Source organism: Myxine glutinosa, chromosome 2 (assembly GCF_964187855.1).
Source record: "Myxine glutinosa chromosome 2, kmMyxGlut1.1, whole genome shotgun sequence".
Lineage (NCBI taxonomy): Eukaryota > Metazoa > Chordata > Myxini > Myxiniformes > Myxinidae > Myxine > Myxine glutinosa.
Genome location: NC_136262.1, coordinates 89,395,774 through 89,413,065, shown reverse-complemented (window position 1 = coordinate 89,413,065; position 17,292 = coordinate 89,395,774). Strand labels below are relative to the sequence as shown.

Below are 17,292 nucleotides of genomic sequence, written 5' to 3'. Positions count from 1 at the left end.
TGTGAGGCGCGATTGGAGAGGAGTGTGAGGCACGATTGGAGAGGAGTGTGAGGCGTGATTGGAGAGGAGTGTGAGGCACGATTGGAGAGGAGTGATTGGAGGGGAGTGTGAGGCACGATTGGAGAGGAGTGTGAGGCACGATTGGAGAGGAGTGTGAGGCGCGATTGGAGAGGAGTGTGAGGCGCGATTGGAGAGGAGTGTGAGGCGCGATTGGAGAGGCGTGTGAAGGATTGCAGAGGAGAGGAGTGTGAGGGATTGGAGAGGTGAGGGATTGGAAAGGAGAGGGATGTGAGGGTTTGGAGAGGAGAGGAGTGCTAGGTGGAGAGAGGAGAGTGTCAGGTGGAGACAGGAGAGTGTCAGGTGGAGACAGGAGAGTGTCAGGTGGAGAGGAGTGAGGGGTCACATATTATGTGAAATAACTAAATTCACACCATTTCTGGATCTGATGACTTGCCAGTAACCATTTTGTAAAAATGAATGTGCAGCATATAACTCAATATGTCGAAATGTCACACACATCCATGCCCGTGGGATTCCCACGGGTGACCCCGCTAGTATATATATATTGTTGTGGATTTGAGAATTGTTGTGTTGTTGTATTGTTGTAAGTGTCATGAATTGTTGTAAATATCACCCTCCGTAGTGTAAAGGTCAAAGGGTCGTCCTAGTAGTTACTCCATCGCATCACGTAGCAAATCATAGATCTCCCTGTTCAGTAGTTATCTCCTTATTCTATGTTGTTGAAGGCTCTGTTCCCACGAGTTGACACTGCATTGCACCAGATGACATAAGGTAGTTCCCTTCCATTCCCAAAGCCCCCATTCCCAAAGCCTCCGTTGCCAACTGCATTGGGCGGTTTTCAGCATTTGCCGCCATTGGCCATGTGCTCCGTCTTGGGGAAGAAGGGCGTTGCCCTCCACTCGTCATGAGAAGGTGGAGCCCAGCGAGCCCCCACCAGCCAATCAGGGTTGGTGAGACACCATCACGGGCGTGGCGCGGCTTGATCGCGATGGGCCTTATAAAAGTGTGTGGGGAAGGATTACAGAGGAGATGCGTCAGAGAGCGAACCCGTGACGCCACGCCCCCACGAGCGAGCGACGATTTTGAGAGGAGTCCTTGGAGAGCACGCAAAGCACCAGCACGCAGGAGCTTTGGAACCATCGCAGCTTTGAACGATCGCAGCTTGAACCACCACAGCTTCGGGGCTTTGACGGCAGTTTCAAGCGTGGCCGCGAAGGAACGGCGGCTGCTGAACGCGCCGATCGAGAAAGGGCGGCGGCTGCTCATTCCCGGCCCGACCATGCTCCGGTTCCAGAGGAACCTTCCTCTCCCTCCAGCCATCCACCTCCTGCCATTCCTGTCATCATCCCCCGTGTAAGTGTGCTCGTAGTCTGTCTTTTGTCTTGTCCCTGGGGTTAAGTAAGACTGCCATAGTTAAGCTAGTGTTGCACTGTGTCCTTCTGGTCCGTCCCTCTTTCTACATTTATTTTATTATCCTTCCTTCTCCTTGGTTTCTTTAATTGTGTACATATTAGTAATAAATCATATTTGTATTTCCTACCTTTGTTCTTCTTTCCTTTACATCCGTTTCGTCCTTGTCTTTTCCCTCATTGAAAACCTGTGGCACGATTTGGCCAACGTTAAGGATCGGGTCAGTGCTTGTTAGTAGTTCGTGCCGCGGTTGCTAAAACCGCTCGGCAATTAACATCTGTCCGCGGTACGAACGAGGTTGTGCACCTGCCTCTTCGGGGGTAGCTGTGCAGCGTCAGGGACCACGTCGGTCAGTTATAGACAAGGGGATTAATCCCCCCTCGATAAGGGGAACAGAGGCCGACGTTGGGTTCCGCAACAATATATACTAGCCGAAACCCGTGGAACATCCACGGAAGGGAGGATGTGGTGTATGGATAGAGTGTACCATTATGGATGGCATAGGGGAGCGCTCATGGGATCTTCTTCTTCCGTTAAGCTCCAATTTTTTCTCTTTAAGTCAAGTCCAATCAGTCCTCTCTGCTCGAAGTGCTCAGGCCATGCCTTCCCGCTCTCATACTTTTATTTCCGTTCGGTGTAGAAAGAGATTGACATATCGTTCGTCTGTTTTCAGCTCGTTATCTTTAAGCTTCCTTACGTCTCGCCACCTGCTACACCTCTCTGAGTTACGAGGATTTATGCTACGCACCCCGAGTATCACAACGTCACTCGATTTAACTTTATTAAAATGACGATAAAGACGTGAAACCCGTGGAACATCCACGGAAGGGAGGATGTGGTGTATGGATAGAGTGTACCATTATGGATGGCATAGGGGATTTGCTTGTCCGAGTAAGAGTTAGGAAGAAAGATGAGAATGAAGAGTGCGTATATGCACAACGATCGCCGACACCGGCACAAATGCATGCTCTGGATTGTCCACTCAGTGGTGGCACTCAGTAGAGCGCATACCTCTGCCAGGTGGACATTTTATGATTCGTATCCAGTGATAGGCTGGATCTGGATCCGACATGAACCAAAATCGAATCAGCTTGTTCTTGTCATCTAAACAACTCATTTAACCAACTCGTACACAACTTTTTGAAATATGCTATGTATCGTTTTAGGGCCCCATCTCTCAATGGTCATGAATCGCTTAATAAATTAAAAATTCCCGTATCCGGATCCAGATTCGAATCTTCACCAAAATTGAATCAATTCATCCTCGTCATATACCTAACCTGGTCACCAAGTTTCGTCCGAATCCATCCACAACTTTTTGAGATATCCTGTTCATAGACAAACAGACAGGCAGGGGTGAAAACACAACCTCCATCCACTTTTGGTGGTGGAGGGAAAGAAAGTGCGCCAAATGGTAAACCTTTTATAGAACTCCTTTTTGTGGCTCTCTAATGATCGATCCCCTCCGAACCCCCACCCTTACCCTACTCTGTTTCCTTCTCACCACTTTGATCCTCCGTCACAGTTTACCCTAAAATACACGCCCTAAAATGAAAGATCCTTTTTATAATCTCCGACACTCCATCCCTTGGCACAGCCATTACCTGGCACTCCGGCACGCACACTGCAGCACTGTAAGCCTGTTCATGGCCATGCCCGTGGAACATCCACGGAAGGGAGGATGTGGTGTATGGATAGAGTGTACCATTATGGATGGCATAGGGGCTTTCCTTGTCCGAGTAAGAGTTAGGAAGAAAGATGAGAATGAAGAGTGCGTATATGAACAACGTATTTATTGCAATCTACTTAAATGACAACGCTACGATATACTTTTGAAAAATGAATGGATTCGTAATAGGAATCGGCATAGCGCCATTCTGGGAGTGTTACGTCTCGCCACCTGCTACACCTCTCTGAGTTACGAGGATTTATGCAACGCACCCCGAGTATCGCAACGTCACTCCATTTAACTTTATTAAAATGACGATAAAGACGTTTCCTTATATATCCTAATTTAAAATGTTCAAGGGAATAAAAAGACCATTTGGTTCACACCAGCCATGTTCACACCACTCGACTGTCCAATCAGCGGACGGCTCGCATCGCCTTCGCCCAGCAGACGCCAATACGATGGCGTCGTAAGATGGCGTCGTATCGGCCGTTAATCGGATGCTTTTTGGCCCCAAAGTCGACTAATTCAGATTTTTCGAGTGTGGCTGTACGTTAGGGTGGGCTTCAAAAAAGCAAAATGCAGATTTTCTCCGGGACATGGTCTATGTTTGTTCCTTTTGGTGTCAAAGGAAACCACACCAAATTTGAATGGAATCCAATAATATTTAGGGGTGCCACATCAGTGATGAATTTTCCCCCATGCAAAAATAGGAATTCCCATTTTTTGGGCTGTATATACACAAAATAAATACATAATTATATATATACATTAAATATAATATTAAAAATAAATATATAGTAAATATACATTAAATAATAAATATACATAAATACACATTATACATTATATATATACAATATATTATACATACAGTTTTGAGACTTCCTATGATCACTATCTCGGCAATTTTCATGCATGTTTTGTACAGGTTCCCGGGGTCAGGGGTACGCTTTTTTAGTGTGTAATATGTAGGCCTAACTTATTGACTGTGGCTCTTTTGTAGAGAGTGACCCTGTGGAGTAAGAATTAACAGGATTTTACCCACATTCTTGCTTATTTTGCAGATATGGCATGTGCTAGTACCAGTGTTTCATTGACAACTCAGGCTCAGGATAATGTGTATCTCATTGGGTCCACTTCTGGAGATGCCATCAAAGGTGCCAAGCTCCCGACTTTGCATCAATCTCTTGTCCTGTTTTTCCATCACCTGAAGAAGGAGAATCGCACTGCCCGGGAGAGTGCAACCCTCACCATTGAAGAGGTTGTGAAGTTCTGGGAAAAAGCTCACCTACCTACAACGACGAAGCAGCACTGCATCCATCGTTTGGAGAGGCTATATGAAGAATGGAGGAGCCTCCAAAAAGGTGCAAAGCGGGGTGGTGCGACCCAAGAGAAAAAGGAAGCATCCTTCAAGGCCTCCTTGGAGAAGACGTTTGATCTTAGGCATGCAGATTCGGAGGCCATAATCACCAACCCCGAGGACAGGAAGTTTCTTCACGATCAATTCTCAGAGAGGAAGGCTTCAATGGGATCTGTAGACACTGTGTTGGAAGCAAAAACGTTCTTGTGTGTTTGAAAGATCAGCAGCCATGAGATGATTATCGTGAACTCCTAGAACTGACTGTCATCTACATGGGAGGAATCCCACCTCGTGGAATCGGATCATGGCTCCAGGAGCAATGCACAGAGCCAGATGGATGGCAAAAGCACTATATTCACTACAGGTGTTCATGTTTCGGTCAGAGTTCCACTTGACACTTCGAGAGGCGAGAGAACTCCGAGCCTTCAACATTTTTGTCTGCCTTGTGTATGTACAGGCTTGGTTTCGGGCTCCACAAGCTATTGAGGCTCCCCTGAATGACATTAACCTCTTCAAGAAGTTGGAAAAGTTTGAACAAATCAATCAGAAGATGGCTCAGGCAGCCTTGAAGGCACTTGGCCGCCACACGTGGTACATGAGCCCAGTACTAGTGGCATTTGCATTCTTTGACACCAGAATTGACAAAGAAAGCAAGATCAATATGATTGAAGCATTGAAAAATGACGGTGAAAACCCCTCTCCAAAGAGACCCAGCTATCAAACGAGGAACCGCCCTGTCAATCGCTGGCCTCATAACAAAACACACCAAGCATTTCTTCAGCATCCTAGGGACCCCAACTGATTGGATGGATAAGGATCCTGGTTCATGGGAGCAAGAAACCAGCTTTCAGGAAGCAAAGAAAGCCGACAGTGGCTTAGTCGTGGTGAACGACAGGGCAGAAAGGGGTGTCGCATTGATACAAGACTACAATAAGCTCCTTACAAAGGATGAAGAGCAAAAGGCAAGCTCTGCTCCAAGTTGTTGCTGCTCACAGGAAGATGTACCCCGATGCCAAGAAGGCAACAGTGGTGAAACAGGCCCAGAAATAGGAGTTACATTTCTCATTATATTTGGGTTTTTTAATATTATGTGATATGGTGTCTCTTCATTTTATGAACTGAACATTTGGATTGTTATCATTGAATTTGAGTTTTCATAGCAATATAGTGCTATATGTGCAGCTATTGTAACTTGTGTTTGCTGGAATACAAAGAAAGTGAGTGGAGGGTGGATTTTCATAAAACAAACTTCTGGTTTTGCTTTCGATCCATATATAGAAAAGTTTTGTAGACACCTTTAATTTGAAGGCTGATGTGGCACCCCTAAATAAAATCAGATTGCTTTCATATTTGGTGTCTTTTCATTTGGAACAAAAGGAACAACATAAAGCCATGTCCCAGTAAATATTTTAAAAACATTATTTTGAGCACCACCCTACTGTACGTGATAAACAAAGAGCGCGGTTCATAGATCGTAAATGCATTAGTGCCGTGGGCATCGGGTCACTGGGTGCGGTGTAAAAGGGATAACAAAGTCGAGTCCTTACGGTATTATTATGTATATATGTATATATATGTATATATATGTATGTATATATATATATATATATATATATATATATATATATATATGTATATATATATATATATATATATATATATATATATATGTATATATATATATATATATATGTATATATATATATATATATGTATATATATATATATATATGTATATATATATATATATATATACGTATATATATATATATATATATATGTATATATATATATATATGTATATATATATATATATATATATGTATATATATATATATATATATATATGTATATGTATATATATATATATATATGTATATATATATATATATATATATATGTATATATATATATATATGTATATATGTATATATATATATATATATATATGTATATATATATATATATGTATATATATATGTATATATATATATATATGTATATATATATATATATATATATGTATATATATATGTATATATATATATGTATATGTATATATATATGTATATATATATATGTATATATATATATATATGTATATATATATATGTATATATATATATATATGTATATATATATATGTATATATATATATATATGTATATATATATATATATATGTATATATATATATATATATGTATATATATATATGTATATATATATATATATATGTATATATATATATATATATATGTATATATATATATATGTATATATATATATGTATATATATATATATATGTATATGTATATATATATATATATGTATATATATATATATATATATGTATATATATATATATATGTATATATATATATATATATATGTATATATATATATATATGTATATATATATATATATATATGTATATATATATATATGTATATATATATATATATATATATATATATATATATATATGTATATATATATATGTATATATATATATATGTATATATATATATATGTATATATATGTATATATATATATATGTATATATATGTATATATATGTATATATATGTATATATATATATATGTATATATATGTATATATATATATATGTATATATATGTATATATATATATATATATATATATGTATATATATATATATGTATATATATATATATGTATATATATATATATATGTATATATATATATATATATATATATATATATATATATATATATATATCCAAATATATCTTGTTTTCCAGCTTTCAATGAGCGCACGTAATGATGTCACTGCCATGTACATACGCTCTGCCTGTCAAGCTCAAGAGAACCCTCCGACAGAGCAGAATTTTGATCTGAGTTCAGATACTGTCACAGGTGTATGTAAAACTCACAGTTACCGACCTGGTTTCGCCCTTTTGGGGCTCATCAGGGCAACGCAGTGAGTCCTGCATACACTTATGACTCTGACCACCTTTCGGTTATATACCAGTCACTATGCGATTTCATACCATCAGTGGTGAACCGCCATTAAGGTATCCCATCCAGCTATGCTGTACCTTAATGGGAGCGATAAGTACCATCTGCCACATGGCACATTATCTCTGGTATCCACTCATTATATGGAATCGCCTGGATGCAGCCGGGAGCAACCAATCCAAATACAAGTACAGATACATTCAAAGTACACCGCCCCCATGCCAAATAATTAAATATCCTACAGCGCGGCATTGCCGGGGCGCCTCCGGCGCCCGGCAATACCGCAGTGCAGCTCATTGAGGCTGCATTTGGAGGGAGAGGTGTACACTAATTGATTGATTAATTGTATAATTAAAATCAATAAAGGATTATCACAAAATATTTTCTTAATCAATTGGTTAATAGCATAACTAAACCACTAGTGCTTCATCCGAAGATGTATCTTTTAGAAATTTAATTAAATAAGTCATTAATAAAAAATTAAATAATTAATTGATTAATCAATAAATAATTAATCGATTAATCAATAAATAATTAATAGATGAAATGATTAATCAATAAATCAAAAATATCCTTGATAGCCACATCACTTGGTCACTCATGTCCAAATATTAGCTTCCCAGCTCAAAAGGTGCCTGAGATATTGGCCAAATGAGAAAGAAAATAAATAAATGAATAATAATGAAAATAAATAAATAATAATCATAAAAAAATTAAATTATTAATCAATTTGGTCAGAGAACACAAACTACCACTATTTCATCAGAATCTGTAACTTTAAAAAAAAAAAGTTTTTTGTCATTAATCGAATAATTAAATAATTAATCGATTAATTGATTAATTAATAAATCAAAAATATCCTTTGCAGCCAAATCACCTGGTCATTGGCATGTCCAAATATCAGCTTCCTAACTCAAAAGGTGCCTGAGTTAATGGTCAGAAGAGAAAGGAAATTTGATTAATTAAATAAGTACCTAATTAATCGCTAATAATTAAAGAACTCCTCAATTTATTGATTAATCAAAAAAAAAATATATCGTTTTTGACAAAGGACGTGCTCACTATTGTGCCGAAATTTCAGCTTCCTAGCTCAAAGGATGGCTAAGATATCGCCCAGACAAACAAACAAGAAAACAAGGAAACAAGAAAACAAGGAAACCAACCAGAGTGAAAACTGAGTACTCTCTTTCAGCGTGCGTCACTGCCGAGCCCCCTTCGGTGCCCGGCAATGACGATTTGCAATGCCTGGAGATGGCATAGGAAAGGAGCGGTGTACAACAAGAAAACAACCAGAGTGAAAACTGAGTACTCCCTTTCAGTGTGCGTCACTGCCGAGCCCCCTTTGGTGCCCAGCAATGACGATTTGCAATGCCTGGAGATGGCATAGGAAAGGTGCGGTGTACAACAAGTACACATACATTCAAAGTACACCGCCCCCATGCCAAATAATTAAATATCCTACAGCGCGGCATTGCCGGGGCACCTCTGGTGCCCGGCAATACCGCAGTTCAGCTCATAGAGGCTGCATTGGGAGAGAGAGGTGTACGCTAATTGATTGATTAATTGTATCATTAAAATCAATAAAAGATTGTCACAAAATATTTTCTTAATCAATTGGCTAATAGCATAACTAAACCACGAGTGCTTCATCTGAAGATGTATCTTTTAGAAATTTAATTAAATAAGTCATTAATAAAAAATTTAATAATTAATTGATTAATCAATAAATAATTAATCGATTAATCAATAAATAATTAATCGATGAAATGATTAATCAATAAATCAAACATATCCTTGATAGCCACATACTTGGTCACTGTCATGTCCAAATATTAGCTTCGCAGCTCAAAAGGTGCCTGAGATATTGGCCAAATGAGAAAGAAAATAAATAAATGATTAATAATGAAAATAAATAAATAATAGTCATTAAAAAATTAAATTATTAATCAATTCGGTCACAGAACACATAAACCACCACCATTTCATCAGAATCTGTAACTGAAATGTTTTTTTTTTTTAGTAGTTAATCGAATAAGTAAATAATTAATCGATTAATTGATTAATTCATTAATCAATAAATCAAAAACATCCTTGATAGCCACATCACTTGGTCACTCATGTCCAAATATTAGCTTCTGAGCTCAAAAGGTGCCTGAGATATTGGCCAAATGAGAAAGAAGACAAATAAATGATTAATAATGAAAATAAATAAATAAAAATCATAAAAAAATTAAATTATTAATCAATTCGGTCAGAGAACACATAAACCACCACCATTGCATCAGAATCTGTAACTTAAAAAAAAAAAAAATTTGGTCATTAACCAAATAATTAAATAATTAAATAATTAATTGATTAATTAATAAATCAAAAATAGCCTTTGCAGCCAAATCACCTGGTCATTGGCATGTCCAAATATCAGCTTCCTAACTCAAAAGGTGCCTGAGTTAATGGTCAGAAGAGAAATGAAATTTAATTAATTAAATAAGTACTTAATTAATCGCTAATAATTAAATAACTCATCAATTAATTGATTAATCAAAAAACAAAAAATACTGTTTTTGACAAAGGACTTGCTCACTATTGCGCCGAAATTTAAGCTTCCTAGCTCAAAGGATGGCTGAGATATCGCCCGGACAAACAAACAAACAAGAAAGCAAGAAAACAAACAACCAGAGTGAAAACTGAGTACTCTCTTTCAGCGTGCGTCACTGCCGAGCCCCCTTCGGTGCCCAGCAATGACGATTTGCAATGCCTGGAGATGGCATAGGAAAGGAGCGGTGTACAACAAACAAACAACGAGAGTGAAAACTGAGTACTCCCTTTCAGCGTGCGTCACTGCAGAGCCCCCTTCGGTGCCCGGCAATGACGTTTTGCAATGCCTGGAGATGGCATAGGAAAGGTGCGGTGTACAATATCTTCAGTTCTCCAGCTTTCAATGAGCGCACGTAATGATGTCACTGCCATTTACATACGCTCTGCCTGTCAAGCTCTCAAGAGAACCATCCGGCAGAGCAGAATTTTGATCTTAGTTCAGATACTGTCACAAGTGTATGTAAAACTCACAGTTACCGACCTGGTTTCGCCCTTTTGGGGCTCATCAGGGCAACGCAGTGAGTCCTCCATACACTTATGACTCTGAAAACCTTTCGGTTATATATCATTTACTATGCGATTTCATATCATCAGTGGTGAACCGCCATTAAGGTATCCCATCCAGCTATGCTGCACCTTAATGGGAGCGATAAGTACCATCTGCCACATTATCTCTGGTATCCACTCATTATATGGAATCGCCTGGATGATGATGAATGATGATGATGATGAATCGCCTGGATGAATCGCGTGCCATGTGGCAGATGGTACGTATCGCTCCCATTAAGGTACAGCATAGCTGGATGGGATACCTAAACGGCGGTTCACCACTGATGGTATGAAATCGCATTGTAACTGATATATATATATATATATATATATATATATATATATATATATATATATATATATATATATATATATATATATATTATATATATATATATATATATATATATACAGTGAAACCTTGACTTACGAGTTTAATTCGTTCTGTGACCGAGCTCGTAACTCAATTTGCGTTTCTCAAATTAAATTTCCCCATTAAAATGCATTGAAATGCTATTAATCCGTTCCAGCCCCCAAAAAACCACACCAATTTTTTTTTAAATATACAGTATATATAAAAATATCTCGCGCTTTATATTTCACCTGTATGCAGCATACAAGTTGGAAGGATGGCCTGGACTGGAGGTACGCACACTTGACTCTAAACTGTCCAGCCTGGGTTTGAATCCCGACCCAGCTATAACCTGTCATGGGTGAATCACAGGCAGGGTGATTCATCAATGTGTGTACCGCTAAACTGGGCGCCCCGTTTGCGTCCCATTAGTTGTTGGATGTTAAGGATCTCACCGTGTTTTCCACAAAGAGAAGGCGAGCTATCGCCGGCACTCTGAACAAGTTGTGGCCTGGCATGCTCTTCTCCTCTGCCGTTATATACGTCCTCCTCGGCATCTTTTTCCAGAAGAGCCCTGTCTCGTCACAGTTGAAGATTTGCTGGGGGATGTATCGTTCGGCTTCTATCAGTTCGGCAAAAGTTATAATAAAATCTTCAGCTGCCTTCACATCCGCCTCACCAAGTCGACAACACGCACACCTCGCTCATGTTTTTCGACGATTGCGTGTTTTATATCCAAGCACATCATCCTCTTCTTCTTCTCAATACTGCCCTTGGCACTCAATTTCTTAGGACCCATGGTTAAAACTAAGAAATTTTCCAAAATAACCAAAATGCGAAAACAAAGCAGCAGCGATATACGGCAGAGATGCTTGCACGGCAAGATAACCACGTGACCGGAACCCACTTGGTGGCGGGTGGCGTAAGCTCGTAACTCAGATCTCGGCTCGCATCTCAAAGCAATAAACCGCCTGAGCGACGGCTCGTATCTCGGAAAACTCGTAAGTTGGTGCACTCGTAAGTCAAGGTTTCACTGTATATATATATATGTATATATATATAATTATATATATATATATATATATATACACAGACTTGGCATTTAATATGGAATTTTTTTTTTGTGGGGGTGAACTTACTTTTCAAGATGACTTAGAACCAAAAGTTCATTGGAATTATGTTGAAATTATTCTAGATTTTGTTAATGTGACCTTTAAAAGAAACAAAAACCACATTTGACATTTCGAAGGAAATAAATTGATCCTTGAAAGTGATGTAAACTGATATCGAACTCAATTCACGGACAGTACTGTGTTAAACTTCTGTACGTTTTCCAGAAGTATCTCTTTATTTTGCACATTAGCCAAAAAAAATTTCAACAAAAACAAAAGCTAAATAATGACTGGGATTACGGACAGTGAAATTACAGTTCAGTACTTCGTGTAACCCCCACGAGTATTCAGGAGAGCACGTACACGTTGAGGCATGCTGTTCACGAGATTTGCCAAGGTTTGGACAGGAATCGCTTGTCATGCAGTGACAATAGTCTGCTGCAATTCACGCACAGAGGTAGGCTGCTGGTCCAAGTTGTCGATTTGACACGTTAATTCTGCCCACAAGTTCTCTATCCGATTCATATCCGGGGACATGGCAGGCCACTCCATATGCTCTACACCACGGTCAGCAAGAAAGTGTTGGATCATGCGAGCACGATGAGGCCGTGCATTGTCATCTTGGAAGACAAAGTTTCCTCGAAAGGCTGCACGAGCAAATGGAAGCAATGTTTCTTCCAGAATGACCCTGTACTTGAACTGGTTCAGGTTTCCATTCAGAACAACCAGGTCAGTTTTGCCCCCTGCATGAAAAGCAGCCCAAACGGTCACCCCACCACCTCCAGCTTGGACTCTTGGCACTATACAATCTTCGTTGTGGGCTTCATGCACTTGTCTGCGCACTCGGACGTGGCCATCTTGACGATAGACCAGAAATCTAGACTCATCACTGAAGGTCACGTGATTCCAGTGTCCTGGCTGCCATTGACGGTGCTCTCTGGCCCACTGCAATCGGCGCTGGCTGTGTTGTCTGGTCAGGCGTGGCTTTCTCAGGGGACGCCTGGCACGATAGCCTGCTTGAACCAGTCGTTGGTTGACTAGCCTTCTGGATACAGGCACATTTGTCAGCTGCTACCACAGTTGTCAGTTGCTGCCACTGATACAGGCACACTAAGCCGATTTGCTGACTTGGTACGGCCATTGCAGACCAACCGGTGCAGCTGGCGATCATCTCTCCTTGTGGTTCTGCGTGGACGTCCTGGAGTCGGTATTGGAGTAGGGACACCCCTCTGATCATTTTGTTTCAGGATCTTTGACACCTGACCTTGAGTGATGCCATACTGCCGAGCAATAGCACGCTGTTTCATGCCAGAATTTCGTAAAGCCACCACTCCATGACAAACAGCATTGTCAAGTTGACGGACCATTTCCAGAGGAAGTGGCAATAACTTTTGTAGACGTGCAGCAGTTGTTTTCCACTAATACAGAACACAACAACCCTTATATACCCGATTGTGAAGCCAATCGTCAAATGTACTTGTCCTTACATTTTGTCACGCCACCTGTGATATAATCCTGTTATTGACTTCTTGCTGCGAAAGACAATCTGTGACATGGTTCTTTCAACAAAGACATCACCGAAGGGTAAAAGAAACTCACCAGATTGATATACTGAGTTCAGAAAGTAAACCAAAGTCAAGAAAAAAAAAATTCCATATTAAATGCCAAGTCTGTATACGTAGTGTGTTCTATATACGTAGTGTGTATACGTAAAACTCTATATACGTAGTGTGTTCAAAAAGTTTCCGACCTTTATTTTTCGTGCGTAAAAAAAAAGAAGCTAGGGAGGCGTTGATTGGTGTACGTATGTAGGCGATCCTAATGCGCACGCGTGAATTTTTTCCCACCTGCAGAAGCTGTCATTCGACGGCAGACCGCCGATGAGTGAGGACATGTAAGTGAGCGCCGTCGGATTTTCGTTTTTGACAAAATGACGGAAAAACTTGAACAACGCTACTGCATCAAATTTTGTGTTTCATCAAACTTGCATCAAAACTGCAACTTGGTTTCTGGGTCGTACCCATAAACCCAGGACTCATCGCCAGTGATCACTGTGTTGAGGAAGCTGGGATCACTGTTCACAGTCTCCAGCATGTCCTGTGCGATCTCCAAACGGAGTTGCTTCTGCTCAATCGTTAGCAGCTTTGGTACGAACTTCGCTGAGATTCTCCTGAAGCCCAAATCCTCCTTCATAATGGAATGAACGGTGTTGAATCTTGCGGATTGTTTCCACTTGGGAATCGCCAAGCTTTACACAAAATTTGATGCAGTAGCGTTGTTCAAGTTTTTCCGTCATTTTGTCAAAAACGAAAATCCGACGGCGCTCACTTACATGTCCTCACTCATCGACGGTCTGCCGTCGAATGACAGCTTCTGCAGGTGGGAAAAATTCACGCGTGCGCATTAGGATCGCCTACATACGTGCACCAATCAACGCCTCCTAAGCTTCTTTTTTTTTACGCACGAAAAATAAAGGTCGGATACTTTTTGAACACAGTAGTATATATATATATATATATATATATATATATATATATATATATATATATATATATATATAATAATTCATTTATTTTGTATAGCGCTTTTCAAGAAGCCCAAAGGCGCTTTGACAGAGTGGAAAACATAATGCATAACAATACATGAAAACAACAATTGCAAAAAGACAAGAATCAATAGGAAAATATTTAAAGCAAAAGGAGGGAGAAGGAGAAGAGATAGTCAGGGGTTAAATGCTGTGGGTTGAATATTAAATGCAGTGTTGAACAGGTGGGTCTTTAGTGATGTTTTGAATGTGGTGAGTGAGGAGGAGTCTCTGATGGTGTGAGGTAGTGAGTTCCAGAGGGTGGGAGCAGCGATGGAGAAGGCCCTGTCCCCCCAGGATCTGAATTTGGTCCGGATGGAGGGGGTCAGGAGGTTGGTACCAGCAGAGCGGAGGTTGCGGGTGGGAGTGTGTCTGGAGAGGAGGTCAGCCAGGTAGGATGGGGCCAGGTTATGGAGGGCTTTGTATGTCAAGAGGAGGATTTTGTACTGGATTCTCTGGGGGATGGAGAGCCAGTGAAGCTTGTAAAGGACGGGGGTGATGTGGTCACGGGTCCGGGAATGGGTGAGTAGACGGGCAGCGGATTTCTGAATGTATTGGAGTTTATTGGTGATTTTTGAGGGTGAACAATAGAGGAGGCTATTGCAGTAGTCCAGACGGGAGGTGATGAAGGCGTGGATGAGGGTTTCTGCAGCCGTGGAGGAGAGGGATGAGCGGAGACGGGCAATGTTTTTCAGGTGAAAGAAGGCTGACTTTGTGATCTGTTTAGTGTATTTGTCGAAGGAGAGGGTTTGGTCAAAGATGACGCCAAGATTCCGGATGTGAGGGGAGGTGGATACTGGGATACCGTCGATGTTGAGGGCAAAGTTATGGGTGAATTTTGTGAGCGTTTTTGGGCCAATGATGATTATTTCAGATTTATCATAGTTAAGCTTGAGGAAGTTGATTTGAAGCCAGGATTTTATTTCAGTGATGCAGTTTGTCAGGATAGAGTGGGTGTCGGTGGAGACGGACTTGGTGGAGATGAAAAGCTGGATGTCATCGGCGAAGCAGTGGAATTGGAGACCATGACGGCGGATTAAGTGACCGAGGGGGGACAGGTAAAGGATGAAGAGGAGGGGGCCAAGAACTGAACCTTGGGGGACACCTTGGGGGAGGGGAGCAGTGGGGGATTTGCAGTTATTGATGGAGATGAACTGGCGTCTGTCAGAGAGGTATGATTTAATCCAAGAGAGGGCAGTGCCGGTAACGTTAAAGGTGGATTCAAGTCGGGTGAGGAGGATGGTGTGATTGATGGTGTCAAAGGCAGCACTGAGGTCGAGGAGGACGAGAATGTTGAGGTATATATATATATATATATCAGTTTAATATATAAGATAGAAAAGGGACAATGCAACAATAATTATTTGAGCAACTTTTTATCTGATCCTTGCTTTTATTTCGTTCCACTTCCTTACTCTTCCTCCCCCTAAATCAGATGTGCTGGCTCAGTATGCCTCAACCACCTCCACTCAAAACCCAAGCAGGCCACGATCCCTCGAGCTCTTTGCTCGAAGCCTCACTCCCGGCTGCCTGAGCTGGGGAAACGAGGCCATCAAGCTGCAGGACGTCGAGTTTTTCAAAGGACCAGAAAACTGTTCGTTACAATGTTGATCGTGTCACCAGGTAGTAACAAAATTATGGATGCCTTATGTGCCATGATGTCTGTCATCAGCCCAGCTCACCAGGTGTTAAGCATATTTCAACATGACGTGAAAGTTATCATCTGCATATTACGGACACAAAATGGTGTAATCTTTTGTGCCATTTTGATTTGGTTTGATGTACTGTACGTACTCTTTACAGAGCGTTGGTACTACCGAAGCAGTTTCTTGGTAAAGGTTATATTAGGTGGTTAGACATTCCCTTCCCAGCATTGTTTGGCCATGCTCTGCCCTTTAAAATGCTGATCGTCATGCAAGGAAGCAGATGATGCGTGTATGGGGTTTGTGGGTCAGTTTTAAGTCTTTGGTATGACTCATCTGGGGTTTGAACCACCGACCTCCCAGACTCAGCATTATGCCACCGAGTCTGGTATTTTGACACAACCCTCCCCCAAGTTCTTCAGACGCCTCACAATTCTTCCCCTCCTAAAGTCATTCAATATGTTTTTGTAATGTAATGCCATTGTGCGAGATAGTAATCACCCAAAAGTTCAATTACATTTTTTGTGCAATTAAATTATTTAAACTGGCAACCCCTAAAAATCCATCTGCAATTATTTGCCTTTGACTTCAATGCATTTGCTCCATTTGTCCTTCAAGCTGTCTAAGCCAGTATAATATTTTTATTTTGCTCCATCAGCCATATCTTGGTTGCTTCAGTCAGTTTCTCATCAGTGGCCATGCATGTGGGTTTTCAAATGTCGAAACATCATAGTCACTTGGGACGAGGTCCTGGATTTATGAGGGATATCCATCTGCTCAAAGACAAAGTATCAAATTACAGTGAACAGACACATTGGCGTAGACCAGTGGTTCTTAACCTTTTTAAAGGCGCCGAACCCTAACGAAACCCACCGAACACTCGCGGAACCCCTCAAATTTGACCAAAAAATCAAGAAGAATTGCATCTTAATGCGTTTTCTGTTCTTCTTTTCGGGAGGGGATCTGGGAAATGCATGATTTTATTTTGG

General features: G+C 40.4%; 1 protein-coding gene across 10 annotated transcripts in view; it reads left to right on the top strand.

The window, feature by feature from the left end:
- METTL4 (methyltransferase 4, N6-adenosine) overlaps positions 1-16,854 on the top strand; it is an 84,208-nt gene extending 67,354 nt beyond the window's left edge. For all 10 annotated transcript variants that reach the window (XM_068107823.2, XM_078771212.1, XM_068107825.2 and 7 more), the window contains one exon: positions 16,096-16,854. In XM_068107823.2, the coding sequence (XP_067963924.2) occupies positions 16,096-16,271 (176 nt within the window). In that variant the 3' untranslated portion in view covers positions 16,272-16,854. The remainder of the gene's footprint in view (positions 1-16,095) is intronic.
- Positions 16,855-17,292: the final 438 nt, after the last annotated feature.